At 38.7% G+C, this 19,063-nt stretch overlaps 1 protein-coding gene across 1 annotated transcript in view; it reads right to left on the reverse strand.

Moving 5' to 3' along the window:
- The window catches only part of kcnh3 (potassium voltage-gated channel, subfamily H (eag-related), member 3), a 113,605-nt gene that overhangs the window by 35,423 nt on the left and 59,119 nt on the right, over nucleotides 1-19,063 (reverse strand). Inside the window, exons 2-5 of the mRNA XM_088315106.1 lie at nucleotides 7,554-7,787; nucleotides 3,893-4,027; nucleotides 2,167-2,306; nucleotides 922-1,174 (exon numbers count right to left, since the gene is read on the reverse strand). Of these exons, the coding sequence (XP_088171232.1) occupies nucleotides 922-1,174; nucleotides 2,167-2,306; nucleotides 3,893-4,027; nucleotides 7,554-7,787 (762 nt within the window). The remainder of the gene's footprint in view (nucleotides 1-921; nucleotides 1,175-2,166; nucleotides 2,307-3,892; nucleotides 4,028-7,553; nucleotides 7,788-19,063) is intronic.

The following is a 19,063-nucleotide window of genomic DNA, read 5'->3' on the forward strand; positions in this document are numbered from 1 at the left end:
AGTGGTAAGTACACCCTCAACCCTATACAGCAATCATCGCTCAAGTTGTTTATATTTTTTGGGGGGTGAGCCTGACAGTTTAAAATAAGTTAATAAAATAAATATATTTTTTAATTCTGCAAAAAACTAACGCAAACAGTTACTGTAAATAGTGATTAAATGCAAAAAAAAAACAAAAAAAACAGGAAGATTTTTTTATAGTGCATTCTAAAAACGAATAATCAATTTGTTACACTTTCATAAATGTGTCAATTATGTTAAGACAATAAAAGTTAGCTACTTCTTACACCCGTATGATCACTAAGCTGAGCACATATAATTTTTCAAAATATTGATACCTAACAGTGGCCAGTAAGTTCCAACAAATGGCTTATGGACTGACAGGGGTCCACCATTAAACTGCTGTGGGTGGCAAGTGTAATTTGACTGAGAGATGGCATACACACGTTTTGCATTAAGAACAATTGTCCTCCCATGGGCGATAGTTCACATTTGCCTCACTTAGACGAGGGGCAAACTGGCCGGTTATTCTCTAGGAAATGACTCTAGCCATTAGACATCATTTTCAGAAGCAAATGGCTCATATCCTTCACTCATTAAAAAGTTCTCTTTGTATCAAGAAACTTAAGGATGACTGATGATGGGACTCGTGAGATGTGCAGTTTCTTTGAATCTGCCACAGTGGAAGAGATTACCAACAATTGTGGTTGGGCAGGTTATAAATGTCATGCAGTGTACCTAGAAAGCGGCGCTGTATGTTCTGCATATATTACCATAACTAGCAAGTGCTCTATTCTGGTGGCCTGATAACTGATAAATTTCCCGTCAAATACAGTATTTAAATAAATAACTAACTGATGCATTTTGCCAATGTTGTGAAATCGAATGGAAGCTTCCAGAAGAGTCCTTCAGGATTCTCACCTAGCATGAACAAGATTTCCACCAGGATGTCGCTGACGCTGGGGGGGCTTCTGGGGGCATTGCCTTCATCTCGCCCACCCACCACAGTGAAGCACACGTTATAGGGCACAGTGACGGCCACATAGAAGGTGGCCAGTAAGATCAGCCAGTCCCAGCCGGCCTTGAAGGTGCCGTAGTGAAGCAGGATGAAGCGCGACTTCTGGATGGCCGCGACCTTGTACTCTGGGATCGGAGGTTTCTCCCCGAACATGTTCTGTATTGGGTGATAAGGATGAAGATGAATGAGGCGTGTATTATAAATGATACTGTATAGACTGTCTGGATATTTAATCAGGGGCACATATTAATAAGTAGAAACATGTGCTCATAGACAACCGCAGTGAGTCAAACCAGGCGTCATCAACTTTTTTTTTACACTGTGTATGTAGGCTACCATAAAAGGTAAAAAAAAAGTATTTGAGTACGTGCAGGTTTAAGGTAGCCATAATTAATTAATTAATTAATTAATTATTTTTTCTTTCCTTGCATTGTTGTGTCGTGGCTTCATACTGAGAGAAGTTCTAGTTTTGAGTTTTCTATCACTGCAAATGGAGAATTTTTTTATATACCTCTTGTGCAGGATCTCATTTGATCGCACGAGTGTTCCCTAAAGTGTGCCAGTGAGAAATAATAGATTTCTTGTTGTCTTGAAGTCTGATTCAAACCAGTGCTAGCACTGGGGCTAAAAAAGATGTCCCAGCATATTTCTTCCGGTGTGTAGCCGCTGGCTAACATTACAGATCCTGCTGTCCGGATTCAAAGCACTCAACTCCGGTAACCCGCAACCGAAGTCAAGGTGACCTTTACACCATCTGTTATCTGAGAACTTTACAATACTACATACAGTATGCCAGTGGTGAACGGTCAAGACCAGCAAGGCCTGCTCTGCTGTCCGAAGGAACACTAGAAGCACTGAACCACATTTACAGGCAAAAATCTAATAATGTCTGTGAAAATAGGGCCCCACAATTTATTTTTATATTTTCTGTGATTTTTAAATTTTTTTATGCATGTTCTTTTTTTTTCAATGACGACCAAATGATAACATTATATAATTTCATGTCATTTACTGTCAAAGACGTGATGATTATCACAGAATCACAATGGCGACAGTGTGACTGAAAACCCCCAAAAATAAATTGTATATTTCAAAACAGCAACGTCAAAGTGCATTTTTTTTTTTTGTCCTCCATATTCTGGACTCACATTGTTGAGCTTGAGTTTGCTCTTGTCTTGCTTCTGCAGGTGCCCCGAAAGGTGGTAGAGAACGGCTCGGCTGCGACGACGGTTGGCGTTAAAGCCGGGCGGCCGGGTCACCTGATGTACCTCCAGACCCGTCTCCTCATCTGTAAACCGCAAACAGGATCAACTAAACAATCGTAGGCAACAATTTTTGATTATTGAGTTGATGAAACGTGGGCTTGAACATCTCTCCATCTATGGAAGAAGTTGATCCGTGTGCCACCGTGTCATCTCCCCTTTTAGAATGTCAATGGTTGACAATGTTATTTGCAAATGAATAACTATTCATAAGATTAATGAATAAATAAAATTAATGATAAACCACCCAAATGTGAAGGGCGACAAGCCTCCTCAACCAAACTGTTAAATAATACCCCAATTTTGGCTCAAGTAAACATGACAATGTCAGTCGGATAGATTTGTGGTCACTCTCCTAACACAGATTAATCAACACAGAAAACCGTAAGAAAGTATCTATAGGGTTACTCAAACCTTAAAAAAGTAATGTACATTTTTTTGATTATCCAAAAAGTCTCCAGACTTTAACCGGTCTGGTTTTGGAATGAATGTGAATGCAAAGCAACTTACTCGTGTCAAACATTTTTGTAAACATCTGCACCAGAGTTGGGAGGAACTTTTTGAAGAATGTTCATTTTAATTCTAGTGTGTTCAGTTGTTATATATGCTTAAGGTTTAGGTTTTTGTTTCTAGATCAATTCCATGGTTTCTTTTCTAACTTTATTTGTTGTGTGCTTTTATTTCAGATTTGGCAATATTTATTTTATTTTTATTTTTATTTTAACATTTATTTTTAATTTTCTCAGGCGTGATATTTATTTTATTTCATTTTATTTCATAAAAAAAAAAATTAAAACTTGGAATGTTAAAAAACTTTTGACAAGTTGTATAGGTGTTATCACCTTCTCAAAATGTATTATTAATTTATAATATTTCCAATTTAACGACCACAATTCCTCGCTTATCTTCTAATCTTCCTCTATTTTTGCTTTCCTCATTGAGGAAAATGTATTTTGAACCAGATCGAAACAACATTCACGAAAAAAACAGCTTGTCATGCCTCAAGGCAAAATAAACATCACACAGGGAGTGGTCTACTGACCTCGGTGGATGTCACGCTGATTGAATATGTAGTGCTATTGCTCAGGCCATACAAATAGAAAATAGTAAGGACCACTTCACATGACTGGTTTGTGATCAGTCCATGGCCTTTGTTTATCAAAAATCCACTTTTGAATGCAAGGAGGATAATATGTAAATAAAAGTAGAGGCCTCTGGGCAAGGGAAGGCTGAACATACATTTTAAATTATTAAGGCAGTGATTTATTGCAATCTGCACTATGCTATGTGCACAGGCAAACTGAAGCTCACGCTTTCTTTGTCGCCTCTTTCACATAGTTATACGGCAGAAAAAAATTGCTGCATCCAAGCCGTGGCAATAAATTTGCCATTTTTTTCACGCCATGTGAAGAAAGCCCAGCAAGGACGCAAATATTGCCACAACCATGTGCACTTTCACACGACATTGCGGCAGTCCACAATCAGACAATTAAATTAAAATTCAAATTAAATGAAAATATTTTTCAGATTCTGAATATATACGCTATGGTCCCAATTTAAGTCCTTTTGTAAATACATTTCTGCTAGAATAATTTAAACCCGGGTCACTCACCTGTGTCAGGCCCTTGTTCGGAATCCTGGTGCTTCTTCTTGTCAGTGATGTCTTTATGAGACACCAGGAAGAGGACCACCTCACCTTTCTCATTCTTGATGGGCACGATATCCAGAAGACACCAGAAGTGTGTGCCTGCGCACAAAACAAGCATCATGAAAATACTCCAATAGGCACTCACCCAAAAAGTGAGCGCCATTTGACTATACTCATATATTCTATATATTTACTGCTTTACATTTTGGCATAATGACTTCCCAAAAAAAAGCACTAAAACATTGTACAGTTGTACAAGTGTTATTTATGTTTAGAGAAGTTCAAAATTAAGTTCACTAGTTAAGGTTCTAGTGCATTTTAGGTTCATTGTGAAATTTCACCTGAAAGCAGAAAATTTCGAAACTTCTCTGAGTTGTGTACATACAAAGCATTTTATTTTAATTTATGCTGTTTCATCCAAATATTACACAGAAAAGAACATCTAAAGAAAAAAAACAACAAAAAAACAAAACATTCGACCAAGAGAAAAAAGCTAATTGGCGCTGGTTGTCGTTCTCTAGCTTTAGCTCAAATTTAGCTCATGTTTTGTTTTAAGATAACCCACTAGAGCTTTTCTGTCGATAAAAATCTCCATCTGTATAGAGTGCTACTGCGACTTGAGCAAGGAACGCTCATATTTGTCCTCTTTTAGCTTCATTCTATTTTCTCCATGTAAAATCTGCCATTTAACAGTCAATGCCGAAAACCTAAACCAATCTTTCCATAATGTCTCAGTTCATCATATGGTCACGTTGCGTTTCCAGGCTGCTGCCAAATCTCTAACTGCTTCAAAATGATGCTGTCGGACAGTTGTCTTGTAAGTAAGAGAAATGATCTCTCTCTAGGCTGCTGCTAAAATTGCCAAATGTTCCCGACTGCTGCTGCATGAATGCTGACTCTTATTGTACATGACTCTATATAGCGCTGACACTTTTGGTCAGTTTCCCTTGCCAAAAATCTGCAGCAAGACCTGACGACAACTAGAACAAAGTCACCGTATCAGCATTTATTTTGCAATTATTGTTTGAGAATATGCTCAGAGAAAGCTTTTCCCTCACCGGTCGGGACGGACTTATTCATGCCCTTGTCGATGCTTTTGTTATGGTTTCCTGTTACTCGTTCCTAATCCCTCAAGAGACGATGCGTGGCAGTTATGGATACTGTTTCCTGCACAGTCTTACTAAGTCAGAGTAGCTCAGCTTGCGTGTAAATAATGCAGGAGGACGACGTTTGTGAATAAAATCATCAGACATATTGTCCTTGTTTGTCAGACAAAAAAGGGGAAACAATAGCAACATGATGCAGTTTCTGTTTCGGTTTCATTTCATATTTACCAAGAGACCAAAGGGTGGATTACAGTTAACATATATTTGGTTACTGAAGGATCAGGTCCATGTCGTGACTATATTTAGTTTGTAAAAAGGCAAACAGAGCAAGTGTTTTTGCCCATATTTTTAATTGGCTGAAGTCTTGCTCAAGATGCCAAAATCATTATAGTGTACCCTCGCATGTCTTCAAGGTCAGCTGGGATAGGCTGGTCACATGCAACTTTTGTGAGGATAAATTAAGTTTTCCACAATAAATTATGACATTAATAAGAATAATTTCACTGCATACAGACTTAACCAAACTTTTGTTGCATTGCGGCATTCCAAACACATGCAGTGTTTCAATATATTCTGTGACAAGTATGCCGTTGGGGTTGTGAAAAGGCAGTGATTTGAGAGACAGAAATAATTAAAAATATGACTTTTTTTGTGAGCTGAGAAAGCATCACATTCATTATTCGAAGAACATCGCAAAACTGATTGGATCAAAGTCTTATGTACTTTCATTTGGTATATGTCTTCCGATTTTTGGGGAGTGGTCGTTTTGCTATCTTTCTTTTATATTATTTTCCAGACAATTTTTTTGTTTTTTCAAGTTTGTTTCCAACTTCTCTTTGGTCTAGCAGGTTTTTGAAATAATAATAATAATAATAATAATAATAATAACAACAACAACAACAACAACAATAATAATAATAATAATAATAATAATAATAATAATAATAATAATGCGGCACCATGGACAACTGGTTAGCACATCCGCCTTCCTGTGTGTTCTCCCCGTCCTTGTGTGAGTTTTCTCCGGGTACTCCAGTTACTCCTCCCACATTCCAAAGACATGCATGGTAGGTTAATGGGACACTCTAAAATTCTAGGCGTAGCCAAGGTGTTGAGAGTGTCCAGTTTGGTGGTCTCAGTAATACATCTCTGTTTTTTGCAGATGTTTTGTTAACGTTGACTGACTGGAACAGTTCACAGAGTGTGGAGCAGTTGGGAATAAAATCAGCACCTCCAAATCTGAGACCATGGTCCTCAGCCGGAAAAGGATGACGTGTCCTTTCCGTGTTCAAGTATTTTGAGGTGTTGTTCAGTGAGAGGAGGATGGAGCTTGAGATTGAGTGGCAGATCGGTGCAGCGTCTGCAGTGATGTGGACTCTGTATAGGTCCGTCATGGTGAAGAGGAAGCTGAGTCGGAAGGTGAAGTTCTCAATTTTACCAGTCAATATACGTTCCTACCCTGACCTATAGTCACGAGTTGTGGGTCATTTCCCAAAAAACAAGATCCCGAAAAACAAGCGGCCGAAATGAAGGGTGGCCTGCTTCGGGCAACTGCCGGAGGGCTCGGAGACTTTTTCTTTTTAATTGCACTTTTACCTTAGCTGCTGGATACCATAATCGTGTGGACTAAATCAAATCTACTCAATAAATGTGTTCTGTAAGAAAACAATCTAGAGAATCTACCCGATAAATGTAAGGTAACATTTGCTCTAACTTTAATTGGGTAAACGTAAATGATTTACTTTTGGGAAAGAGTACATTAATTAAAAAAAGACCTACAAAATACTCACTTAAATTGAGTAAAGTTGACCTCACATTTCTGGTTATATTTGTATATTTACTGCTATATAATCACGCAACGCATCAGCATTTCAGCGACTCCCAACCCAAAGGTTGTGGGCTCAATTCTCAAGCCGAACTGAAATATACTGTCTGTGAAAGCTTGTGTCAAATAAACCAGTTAGTCTCAAAGTTGCCACCTCAGTATGATTCACCCAAACTTTTCGAAATTGAGTGCTACCTCGCGTGCTAATGATACAAATTCCCGAAATTTGCTCAATTAACTTTAAATTTGTATTATTAATTAGACACTAATCGTGTTCATGATTTCTAACAGTATCCTGTATATCTACAATGATTTAACAAAGGAGGGATATGAATATGCATTACCTTATTTCAATAAATCCTATACAGTATTTATCTTTTCACTTGGTCACTTCTTCTTCATCTGGTCCTACTAAATTACTATAAGCTATTTTCTGAATGGGCTATCGGCTACACCTGTTTCCTTTGGGCGCGGTCTCGGACCTGATGCCTGCTCACATCCTGTTGGTGAGCTCTGCTCTAAACTGAAGTGTGAATGTTCATTTGTCTATGTTGTGCCCTGCATTCTGGTGACCAAGCTGGTGACCAGTCCAGGGTGCGTGTCGCCTCTCAGCTGGGAGGCTCCAGCTTGCACGTGACACGAATGAGGATAGGCTTCATAGCAAAGGAAAGGTTGGAGTTATAAAATGACGCACCTTCTTTCTTATAGAAGGCCAGTTCGGTCTTGAACTCACGCCGGTCGTCAAGGGCTCCTTGGATTTGCGCCGTGAATCGGTCGCTGGTTTCTGGGCCATACAGGAAGTGGCAGGCGCAACTCTTCTGCATGAGCTCGGCACGAGCGTAACCCGTGAGCTCACAGAAGCCATCCGAGCAGTACACGATGGGGTAGAGCGATTGCACCTGAGCGTTGCCCAGCACAAAGTTGCTGTCTAAGACACAAAACAAGAGAGAGAACATTAAAATGCACGCCCATGTCAAATGGAATCGATCGGTCTTTATCACTCTATGAGCAAGAACTCTTTTCTTTTTGCATTCCATAGGACACAATATGGACGAGGTAGCTTTACAAGGTAGATTTCTTTTCACTTTTCTTCCAGTGGCAGTTGTTAACGGTCATCAGTACGACTGGGGGGCCCACATAGGGCCACACGCCTAACCAAATATACAGTATGACAAAAAATAACATTTTAAATATGGACAAAGTACGTGTATATGTGCAAAATATAGACTCTGAATACATTTAATAATAATAATATATTACGATACGTCCACCCAAATTCAATACAAAGGGTTTAAATCAAACACCAAAATAACCATATACTGTGATTTTATTTAAGTACAAGGGGGTTCTCCTGCACAAAAATTGCAATTCAAGGATGGCACAAAACTACTGAACAGCAAACCAAGATTAAGTACAAGAACTCTTTTTATGCAATTTTTTTCCCCACAAGTCAATTCACTCAAAATTTTAATTTTATTGAGGGACTAACTTTGTCCTGCATTTATTTGCAAACCTGCTAAAAAAATGTTATAAGACCTGCAGACATGATGAGACTCGGTGTCAGCACAACTAAGCCATGTTTACCATCTAGTGGTGAAAGTTAATATTACAGCTTAAAATTACAGTCGACACCTGCATACTAGCGAGTCGGCACTCGCAGATTTGCAAATTCAAGATTTTTTTTTCCATTTCAATACTAATTTTTTCCCCCGGTATTTCCAGGATTTTATTCTGGCAGCTCCTCACATTCCACAAGATAAATATGTATTTAATGTTTATCAATGATTTTTGAAGAATATTTTAGGGATTACAGTTATAATTGTTATTTTTAACCCAATTGTCCTTCGATTGTGACATCCACCACGTGTCCATGGAGCTCGGTCGGCATCCATTTGCCGAAATTGCATTAGACCGGTGTTCCACCCTACGCCGGCATCTAGATGTGGTCTGAGGAAACCCAGGTTTAATCAACTTTCTGCCATCTAATTCTACCTCCGCCAGGCGCATCAACGAGACTTCCTGTGGTGTGCCAGCATGACCAGCTTGGCGGGGACCGGACTGCCAAATTGGCAAACACAGCCTTGCGCTCAGATGAAAATCAGGTTCCGCTGACATTTGCACCTGGCCACAAATGCGCTGTCTCTGAAAAATGAGCCCAATGTGGAACTCTGTCACGTGGGATTTGATGCTTTCCTCATTCCACATACTAAGCTCTTCGGAGAACCTAAAGACAATAATGCACTATCATAACCTAAAGTAAGCATCGTGTCAGATTGCTAAACTGTTTGCAGTCACTTGCGATCTTGGAGTGATCTCCTAATCCACAAGCGGTATTAATCATTCAGGAAGGTAAAAAACAAAAGAACCAAACATACAGTAATCGAACAGGTTTTCCAGACCCAACGGCTGATGACCGGGAGGCTAGTTTCTTGTTGCCATGGAAACCGCTCACATGTTCATTCCTCTTCTCAACACATTTGCTCAGCGGCGGTCCAAATGTTCTTGTCACTTGTCTGCTATTCTTTACCTCTGCGACTTGGAAGTGGCATACTTGGTTTTAATGAACGTCTTGTCTGCTCGGCACACCTCAGCCAGTGAGGTCAACGCGTTTGTGAATGGAATGCTAAATGAGCAGCGCTGGGCTGACCTTGATCGAAATGTATATTTATACTTGAGAGTGAAATCCCTCGTACATTGTGTGTCCGGTGCTCATGTTAGTGTCTGCTGCCTTCACAAATGTGCGAATGATTCATGGTGTGGGGCCCAAAGCCCCGTTGGTAAAACCCGTACATACTTTGTTGTTGGTGCCAGTGGCACAAATACTTTATCAGATAAGGGGAAAGGATGACAATTCCTTGTTTACCAGCTGTAGCTGAGGTATGCAGTAATCATTTCCTTCATGAGCGGTTTCAGGACCATGTGCTCGGAATTAGAATAGGCTGCGACAAACCTTGGTGTTAAACTCAAGACCTGTCTAGTCTAAAAAAATGACAAAAAAATTATTCATTTATTTTGGTGACAAATGCTTCTCCTTTCAATGTTGCTCTTTTGATTTGTTGAGCAACAGTGGAAAATGGCAATTGTTCTGTTTCACTTGGCAATCATGGAGTCCATGGCTGCAGTTGATTACTTTGTTCTATGTTTTGATCATATTTGCATTAACCTAATTATTAAATGGCTTAGTTTTTTTTTTTTTTTTTTTTTTGGATGGGGGCGGGTTAAAAGTGTGAGGCTGTGTGGCCATACTAAAATGTTTGGTAAGGGTATTTATCTTGATTAATGATTTAAAAATGCATTCCTTGCATAAGCATCAAATAGCAACTATGAACACACACGGGTATATGGTGGAAAACATGCCTGAGGGCAGAGCCGCTGTACAGCCGTGATGAATAATCCAACCCAGTGGCAGCAACTTCAGATGATTGGGGTGTGTGTGCGTGTGTGTGTGTGTGTATGCACGTGTTTTGGACTGCATGTTTGTGAATGAGACTGTTATCAAGTAGCAAACTATTTTATGAACTAACTTCTTAATACTGTTTATATGCCTCTTTGCCTCACCCAACAGCAGTTACACAATTTAAATGTCAAGCCACTACTCTTGTCAGTCGGGCGGTCTGATTATCACGTTGCTAATTCTGTTGAATATCGAGTAATCGGATAGAAATGCTTTGGTCAAAACAATAATAATAATAAATTATATATTTATATATATATATTTGTATATATATATATATATGTATATTCCCAGATTGTGGTTCCCTTTACCGTTTGTGGTGTAGAATTTATTTGCTGTGATATGATGGCTTTTAAAGCTTCATGCAAAGTGCAGGCTGACACTCTTACTGCTAGATGAAGAGATAAACAGAAGCCACTCAATTATTCATTCAAACATAATGATGGAAGAGCGACACTATTATACTGTAAGTGTGTAGTAAAACATTGTCGGAATGCATCACTGTGTGTTCCACATTCAAACGTATTGTCCAACTGTGGCCTCGGGTCACTTGAAATGCATCGCTCTGGCGAGTGGTGACCACGACTGCAAAGGGGGCATGCTGATGGAAATGATCTTTCGTGGTCTTTCCCGACGCCCCTATCCAGACAAAACATTTTACATCGCCGGTAATATGTGGAGGGTCACAGTAGAGTTCACGTGAACTGCTATATGAGCACTCTGAAGAATATATCAATACAAAGGTGAAAATCATACGTGCGAGCACCGAGAAATTGGCTTGGTAAAGTGCATCTGGAATTTTGGGGGAAACTCCATTTAATGTCATGAATAATGTCTCAGGCAGCCATGCCTGAAAACACAGGAGCAATTCCGAATGAAACAAAACTTCTTTTTAGCAAAAATCCTCATAGATGGATGAATGTTCATCCATGTATACGTTCTCCAACCCTTCTCGACCCGATGTGAATTTCTTGGACTCCATCAAAGTGGCTTCAAAGGTACTTCCTCGAAAAGGCCGACACGGTGTGTTTATGTGTGTCTGCTGATGACCTTTCAACCAGTGATTCAAAACCAGGGTGCTGTGACACCCGAGTGTGCCGTAAAAGATTAGGAGTCGTGCTGCTGGAAATTATTAAATTAAACTTAATTTCTCAGAAAGCCATTTTTCTAATTTCAAATCAATAATTTTTTCAGCTATCAATCTATTCCTGTAACATAGTGTGACAAACAAAACAATTAACCTTTCTTTTTCCGATTATATTTCACTTGATCTCATTTACGCTTGACTTTTTTTGGCCGTTGTGCCGTGAGACGAGTGCCTTTTTGCAATAAAGCGTTACGGAAACACTGCTTCAGTCAGTTGATTGTCATAAGTAATGCAAAGAATTAAGAAGACGCTGAAAAAGCATCTCAAAGCTGCTGTGTCTTTAAATAGTCAACATTGGTATAGTAAGCCAAGAGAGGCAGATGACTGGTTGTTGGCACTTTGAGTCGACAGACTGGAGGCTCTCATGTGGGATTAATGCGACATTATTGACACATGGGTACCAATTATGAATTTAAGAGACAAAAATAGCTATCATGTAGAAACACTGATTTATAGTGGCCTTAAAAGGAAATACAGCACCAAACAGCTGTAATCTTCACCAAATTTACATCCGAACTCCAAAGAGTGAAAACAAAATCTATTATTCCATTCATTTATGTTTTTCTTGTAATATTAAGAATTCATTGTCAAAATGATGCCGTGAGCATATTAGGAAACAGAACAACAAATCACAATGTCCCATCTTTATTAGCAACTTCCACTAAGAACACATAGCAACATTTTGAACAAGCCTGCGGGCTATGTGCGCGTTGGCCGTGGCCTGTGGGTACCATGTTGCTGACCCCTGATCTAATTCATACTAGAAAATATTCTTAGAATGGTGCAAAAAAATACACAATATAAAAATTTCAATGTGATTTTTTTCCCTCAATAAAAACATGGAAAAAGCACATTGTCATCACTTAACAAACCAGCACTATTCGAAACATGGCTAATACTTCCAAATTAATTTCAAACAGAGCGGCAGTGCAAATAACCAAAACAACATACAAGGACGGGTGCATCAATGAGTTGACTGGATCTCATTAATATGTTTTCGCCTTCTTATTCCCTTACAGTTAACGCATCTGTTAGTGGCATGAAGGGTGCTTGAAGTTCCTCTGGGAGACATTTTGTGTTTGGTCCATGTCATCCACACTTCAAGTGTCAGACACAAGTGCTCAAATGACTCCGTGCCACCAACCGCAACAGCAAACAAACAAGGACGACATTAACTTCTCAAATAATTAGTATGAGGCAAAAATTACTCTAGGCCAATTAACTTAAAATGCTTCGATTATGTTTAATAAAGGCAATATGGTTTTTACCAGGCTGTAGGTCGGATAATAATGATTTCCTGGCATTTCCCACTTATGGTAAATTTACAATACAATACAATACAATTTTATTTTAAATTTTTCAAATTTTGATTAATTTATTATTTTTAATTATTATTTAATTATGTCATGTAAAATTATCGCAATTCATGTTTTCCTTCTTTACATTTAAATTAACGTAATTTTCATGAAGTGTTGAACTTTTATTCAGAATATTACAACTTTCTTGTCGTAATATCCCATTTCTCTTTTGTCATTCTCTCGTCATTGCGGCATTAATACTCCTTCACACTTCAGTTTCAGGGTTGCTTGTAGGCTAAACGGTAATAAGAATGTAAAGTAGCAGCAGATGTACTGTACTGCTGCTTCACTCAGCCACGCGATGGTCGTCTTCATGCGTGTGTTTGTTGGCGCATGCAATTTCTGACTGTATGGAAGGCTTAGGCGGAAATGGCGTTCAGTCTCCCGGGACACACATGATAGCTGCCACGCTGATGAACTCTTTAACCTGCAGCTGAACCCTCCCCGAGGCTTGCACACTTCACCACTCATGGGGGCGACTGGCATGACTTTTTATCACCTCTCTCATTATGACCTGCATTTTAATCCACTTCAATATGTCAACGAGACGTATGGCAGGGAACACACTTTTACAAGATGAGAGCCTTTCCTAAATGCGGCCAATTTATGATAATAAAATTGGGTTTTCTGAAAAAAAGTCAATAAAACAGTTTGAAGTACAAAAAAACAAAGTGGCAATTCTCATATAGTTTTGATTATTTTTCGCTTCATAAGAGTAAAGTACAGTAAAATGTGCAGCGTATCCAACCAATTTTACAACTTTAATCTTGTAAAAATGTATTTCTCTTAATTTTTTATGAAAAGTTGCATTTGTCTTCACCCAGGGACGCTAGTTTTTTTTTGGCTGCCAGGATGGCCGAGTGGTCTAAGGCGCCGCGTTCCGGACCCAGTCTCCCCAGGAGGCCTTGGTTCGAATCTCGTGGCTGCCAGGATGGCCGAGTGGTCTAAGGCGCCGCGTTCAGGACCCAGTCTCCCCAGGAGGCCTGGGTTTGAATCTCGAATTTCCCCATTGTGGGACTAATAAAGGCATTATTATTAATAATATTGGCATGAGGAGGGACAAGCGGATTAACTTTTACTGCATGAGATATGCTTTCTTAAATGCACCTAACTCAGCACTAAACAGTTGAATTTTACAAAAAATTTGGTTGCTGCTTGTTTCTGAGATAGTTTGTGCTGATGTTTTTTAAAGTCTTAATATCAAAGGAAAAGTGTATTTTATTTCATAAAACATGCCTTTTATGTGTGGTATTTCATTTTTTTGCCTCAATCCAATTATCGTATTTTCGCAGCCAAAAGGCGCACTTTAAAGTCCTGAAACTCATCCAAAAAAGCCAGGGCGCCTTTTGAGGCGGAGCGCCCATTATGTGGACCAAGTGCACCAACTGGGTTGCCTGCGAACATTAACTGCCTGCACACTGGTTATATAGAGAGAAGGCGGGCGTGGCTAACGACAGCAGGCGGACGTGAGAGGGGAAATGGGCGTGAATGACAACGCAAAGGCACGCCCCCAGTGCAAAGCAGCCCCCAATGCCCCTATATGGGCAAAGGTGTCTGCTAGCTCTGTTGTTAGGGCTTTCGCAAAATCATCATCATGAGGAGCCACACGCAGCAGCGACACGGGGAATCTGACAATGACGAGAGGGAACCTGGCGTGTTTGTGGAAGAACTTGCCCAGCTGTTTATTTCTGATACAGAAGACGATTTTGATGGATTTGTGGATGATGACTGATTAATAATAATGTGAGTACATTGTTAAATAGTTCAATAAAATACAACCAAACTCAGTTTTGCTCCTGTTGCCTTTTTAAAAACAGCTAGCCACGCTGTTTTAGTGTGCATGCATGTAAACTAAGGTATTGTATGGTAGGCTGGGAGGCGGAATTTTGCTGGGCCTACACTCTTATGCTATTCAGTTGATTTGGGGTGATAGTTTTAGTTTTGATGTAACACCGTGGCCGCACATCGTTTGTTGATTAGTGACTTGCTCACACCGCCATCTGAGGGCCTGCGCGGAAACGAGACGGCGAGGCAGACTGATAATGACTCTCGTGTTTGGTGGAGAACGTGTCCAGCTGTTTATCTTGGATACAGAAGACAAGGACTTGGTGCATTTTTGGATGAGGACAACTTCAGCACGTTGTTAAAAGCTAAAATAAAGTACCACCGAACTCCCGCTGCCATTTTAAAAACACGCTAGCGCGACTGAGCAGCCAGCGCGACTGCTCGGTTGCTCGGTTCTGTTTGCGCCCAATGATACGGTGCGTTCTATCTATGTATCAAATACAGAAATAGCACCCTCAACTGGTACTGCGCCCTTTGATACGGCGCGTCTTTTGGCCGTAAAAATACGGTAAATAAAAAAAGAAACATTTTGTTTTGATTTTATTTGTAAGAAAAAAACGATTTTAATCTGAAAATCATGTAGGATTTTTTTTTTGATTCGCAGTGTATCAAATCGTTCCACTTTAAAAACAAACCATATTTAAATCGTGTTACACCCCGTATATTGAGTATTGAATTGTCATTTTTGGGTGAGTCGCACACCCCTTTTATGTAATTTAATTCATGAAAATAAAATGAACTTGGGGAAAAAAAACATGTTTAAAACAAACGTGTTTTAAACAGTCAATGAAAACCTATTCTGAGCATGAGATTGATGCAGGCCAACTGCAACATCAAACATAGCAGGAAGAATAAAAATACACAATTTATCTCTATTATAATATAATAAAAAAATATCTCACCTGAATTCAGTTACATTGGAGTGAATTGTCACAAATGAGAATGATATCAGATGCAGTGACAGCACATTGCTTAATGACCCGGACCCAGGCTCCATTTGCAGGCTCATCCAAGTGACTGATTCACGTGTGTGTTTTTGCGCAGTTTTTTTTTTTTTTTTGTGTGTCGATTAGCTCATGTTCCTGTTCAACAAGCCTGCCAGCAGCTACGGCTGGGCTGAGTGATCTAATTAGTTGCATCCATGTCCACAAACTTAAAAAAACAAACAAAAAAAAAAACACGCTGTTCTCTGCAAAGCATGCAAACTTAATTTGTGTTTTGTTAGCAGAAAGAGTGCATTGATTTCATTCCCTGGGTCAACTGCAACTTTAGTGTCAGCACTCATTCAAACGTGAGGAGAGGCTGTTACTTTTAGTAGGTCAGCACCAAATTCTATATATCCCCCGTTCAACAATTTTTTTTTTTAAATCAGGCATTCATGTTCACTTTTCTATTTTATTTTTGTCCTTTTCTATAGCACATAAGATTTTCATAATAATAAGAAAAATATATAATCATATTAAATGTATGTAATGATATTTATTAATTAATGGTTGGGCTCAGCATCTGGTGGAATTTTTTTTCCTCAAACATCATTGTGTTTAATTGCAACGCAAAATCAAAATCTGAATTACGCAAACTTTTAGCGGTCAAACTTACAAGCAAAAAAGAAAATAAGATATTACAAAAACATGGTGTGCTTGAATAAAATAAAAATGAAAGCAATAAAATCAGCATAAATAAAAAAACATTCAGGGACACATCAAGTCATGTCTGGTTAAAATTTGCTGTTGACCAATGAAATCACAAAATCCTTGCTGTAACTATGCAACAACATTCCACAAAGTTTTGCCAAAATCGTGTCAGTTTTTTTGATTGAAGCAATATACATCACAGGATCTGAATATATTCCATTCTCAAGGAATGTATAAAAGATCCAGCCTTCAACAATAAAAATAACCGTAATTTTTTTTTGTGTGTGTGTAAAGGGCTCTCATGCATAAAAATTACCATTCAAGAAGGGCACAAAACTTCTGGACAGGAAACCAAGATTAAGTGCAAGAACTCATTTTGTTAATTTTTCCATTCTTTCACACTTAAAATTGTAACTTTATTCGGGTATGTTATTGCAAGTCTACCAACATTATCTCACTGTGTAAACACAGATGTGTGTGTGTTTGCGTGTGCGTGCGTGCCAGATAGAGTTGATAAGAAAGGCACACACACACATCAAACATGTGTGTATGTGCATGTGTTCTCCTAAGCAAGCAGCTTTGTCTCCCAAAGACACCAGCGAATGTTGCCTGGCGACAGGTATCAATTGTGGTGCGTTGCCTTGGAGACAGTCGAGAGGGTGGGACATTGATGATGAAAACACATTGCATCTTCATCTTCGCCCCAACCCCAAACACTGTAGTGATCATGAGGAAGTAAATGACTTTGAATTAAAAAAAGAAAAAAAAGTCCACCAGAAGTTGCAGAATTGAAAAGTGTTACAATGACTTCCTCTTTGTCTCACCACTCAAACTATCTATCAGAGCAATCAAAACTGGACCTTTCAAAACCTTTTGGCTGGTTATACTGCTGCAAAGTGAAAGCAGCTTGGGCAACAAACGTTACTCTGCATTAGTCACTTTGAAAACCGGACTTTACTAGTTGAACTGTAAAGACTGCTCTTATGGGAAGTGAAAGCCCGAATTGTACCGTGCAATTCGTCAAAAATGCGCCGATGCAAAAAAAGTTCAGGAATTCTGAAGGAATACATTTGGCACCAAGTGCAAAAGGCGACAGTTGGTAAAATGTCATTGTCGGTTTATCTTTAAACTTTTATGACATTTTATACACAAGTTTAATAAAAAGGTTTACTGTTCGTTATTATTAAAACTTTGAATTGTAAAACAATTGCAAAATGAAGTTACCTATTAAGATGAAAAAATTAAAACAATGGGACGCAGACAGCGCTTGGTCATCGCAGATGCAATACTTTGTTGTCAACTTTCTTAAGTTAGAAAAAAAAACTTGGAAATACAGATTCACAAAATTGTAATAACTTACTGTTTGTAAACTTACAAACCATAAAACACTGAGTTCTTACTCCATTTACAACCTAAAGCAAAGAATGCCCTTTGTCATTGAAATAGATTAATTAAAGATTAAATAATTAAATACAAAATAAATAAGAAAATAAAACAAATAAAACAGATCCAACTGGTGCACCCCAAAAAAATGAACCACTGCAAATAATGACAAAAATTACAGACAATGGTGTGATGCCCAGGTTTGTCATATCATATTGTAGATTCATCTAAGGTAAAGGTATAAACAAACTGTAAAACTTTGATAACAAGTGACAACTTTTTCTCTGACCTCATTGTCATTCACACACAAGCACACAAGACACGACACTTGCACGCGTGCACACACACCAACACACCCCAACACACACGCACCTTAGTCAAGCTATTTTCATGAGGACATAATGGATCCCCCAAACACACACACACACACACAAAATATCCCTCTCAATAAAACATGAAGCCCAGCCCGCAAATCAATCTCAACCCAATTCCAAGATGGACTAGAAAGCGCATTTAGAAAATCCCAAAGAGCCCCGACAACCGGCTGTAGTTTAGAATTCAAAGTGCTCATTGTTGACGAACCATAAAATAAGGAATCTTCATGAGCGTTTTTTTTTTCTTTATGATTTTACATGATTCATTGACAGAAACGAATAAATGAGATCAATTTGTCTTTCCATCAAGTTCAGACCACATCGAACTGAGTTATTACAATTTAGGTATTACAGTTTTTTTTTGCACCACAAAAATGTTGCTACTTAGCGTCGCCTGCCTGCTTAGTGTATGTGGTTCAAATTTGGACAAAATCTCTCGGCGGAGATCATCTCGGCAGAAATGGATTCCTGCTTCAACTTTAAATACCTAACTATAAAATTCTGCCATGTAGTTTATTTCCAAAACTAACATGACAAACGTTACAGCAGACAACTTGCTATTCATAGTTTATTGATTTTTTTCCTACACTTTCTGGGCAATTAAGAATGCTAAAGAAAATGCTTGGATGCTTTAACTGTCATAAAATATTCCAATGTTACTTAAAACATTATGCCAGTTAGTCGAGGCAAGGTTCTTTCTTTGTACATTTATATTTGTTGAGAAAACCACAAATCTCAAGTTGGAAAGTATCCCTGAACAGATTACATTTCCCATCATGGCAATATTCCTGCACTGGTACACACCAACATCTGATACAAGACAACCATATCACCACAATTCAAATATTTAGCTTATTTCGTGGTGGGCGGTCAAGGCTTTCAAGGCCTTCTCTGCTGGATTAACATAATCAAGAACTCATGATCATATTCTTCACATTGATATCATATTACATCCTAGTGTTGTATTTTAGGTGAGAGTTTATATCCAATCAGAATTCAGCTAGCTTGT

This window comes from Idiotropiscis lumnitzeri, chromosome 14 (assembly GCF_059441095.1).
Source record: "Idiotropiscis lumnitzeri isolate Australia: NSW breed Sydney's pygmy pipehorse chromosome 14, RoL_Ilum_1.0, whole genome shotgun sequence".
In the NCBI taxonomy this organism is placed as follows: domain Eukaryota; kingdom Metazoa; phylum Chordata; class Actinopteri; order Syngnathiformes; family Syngnathidae; genus Idiotropiscis; species Idiotropiscis lumnitzeri.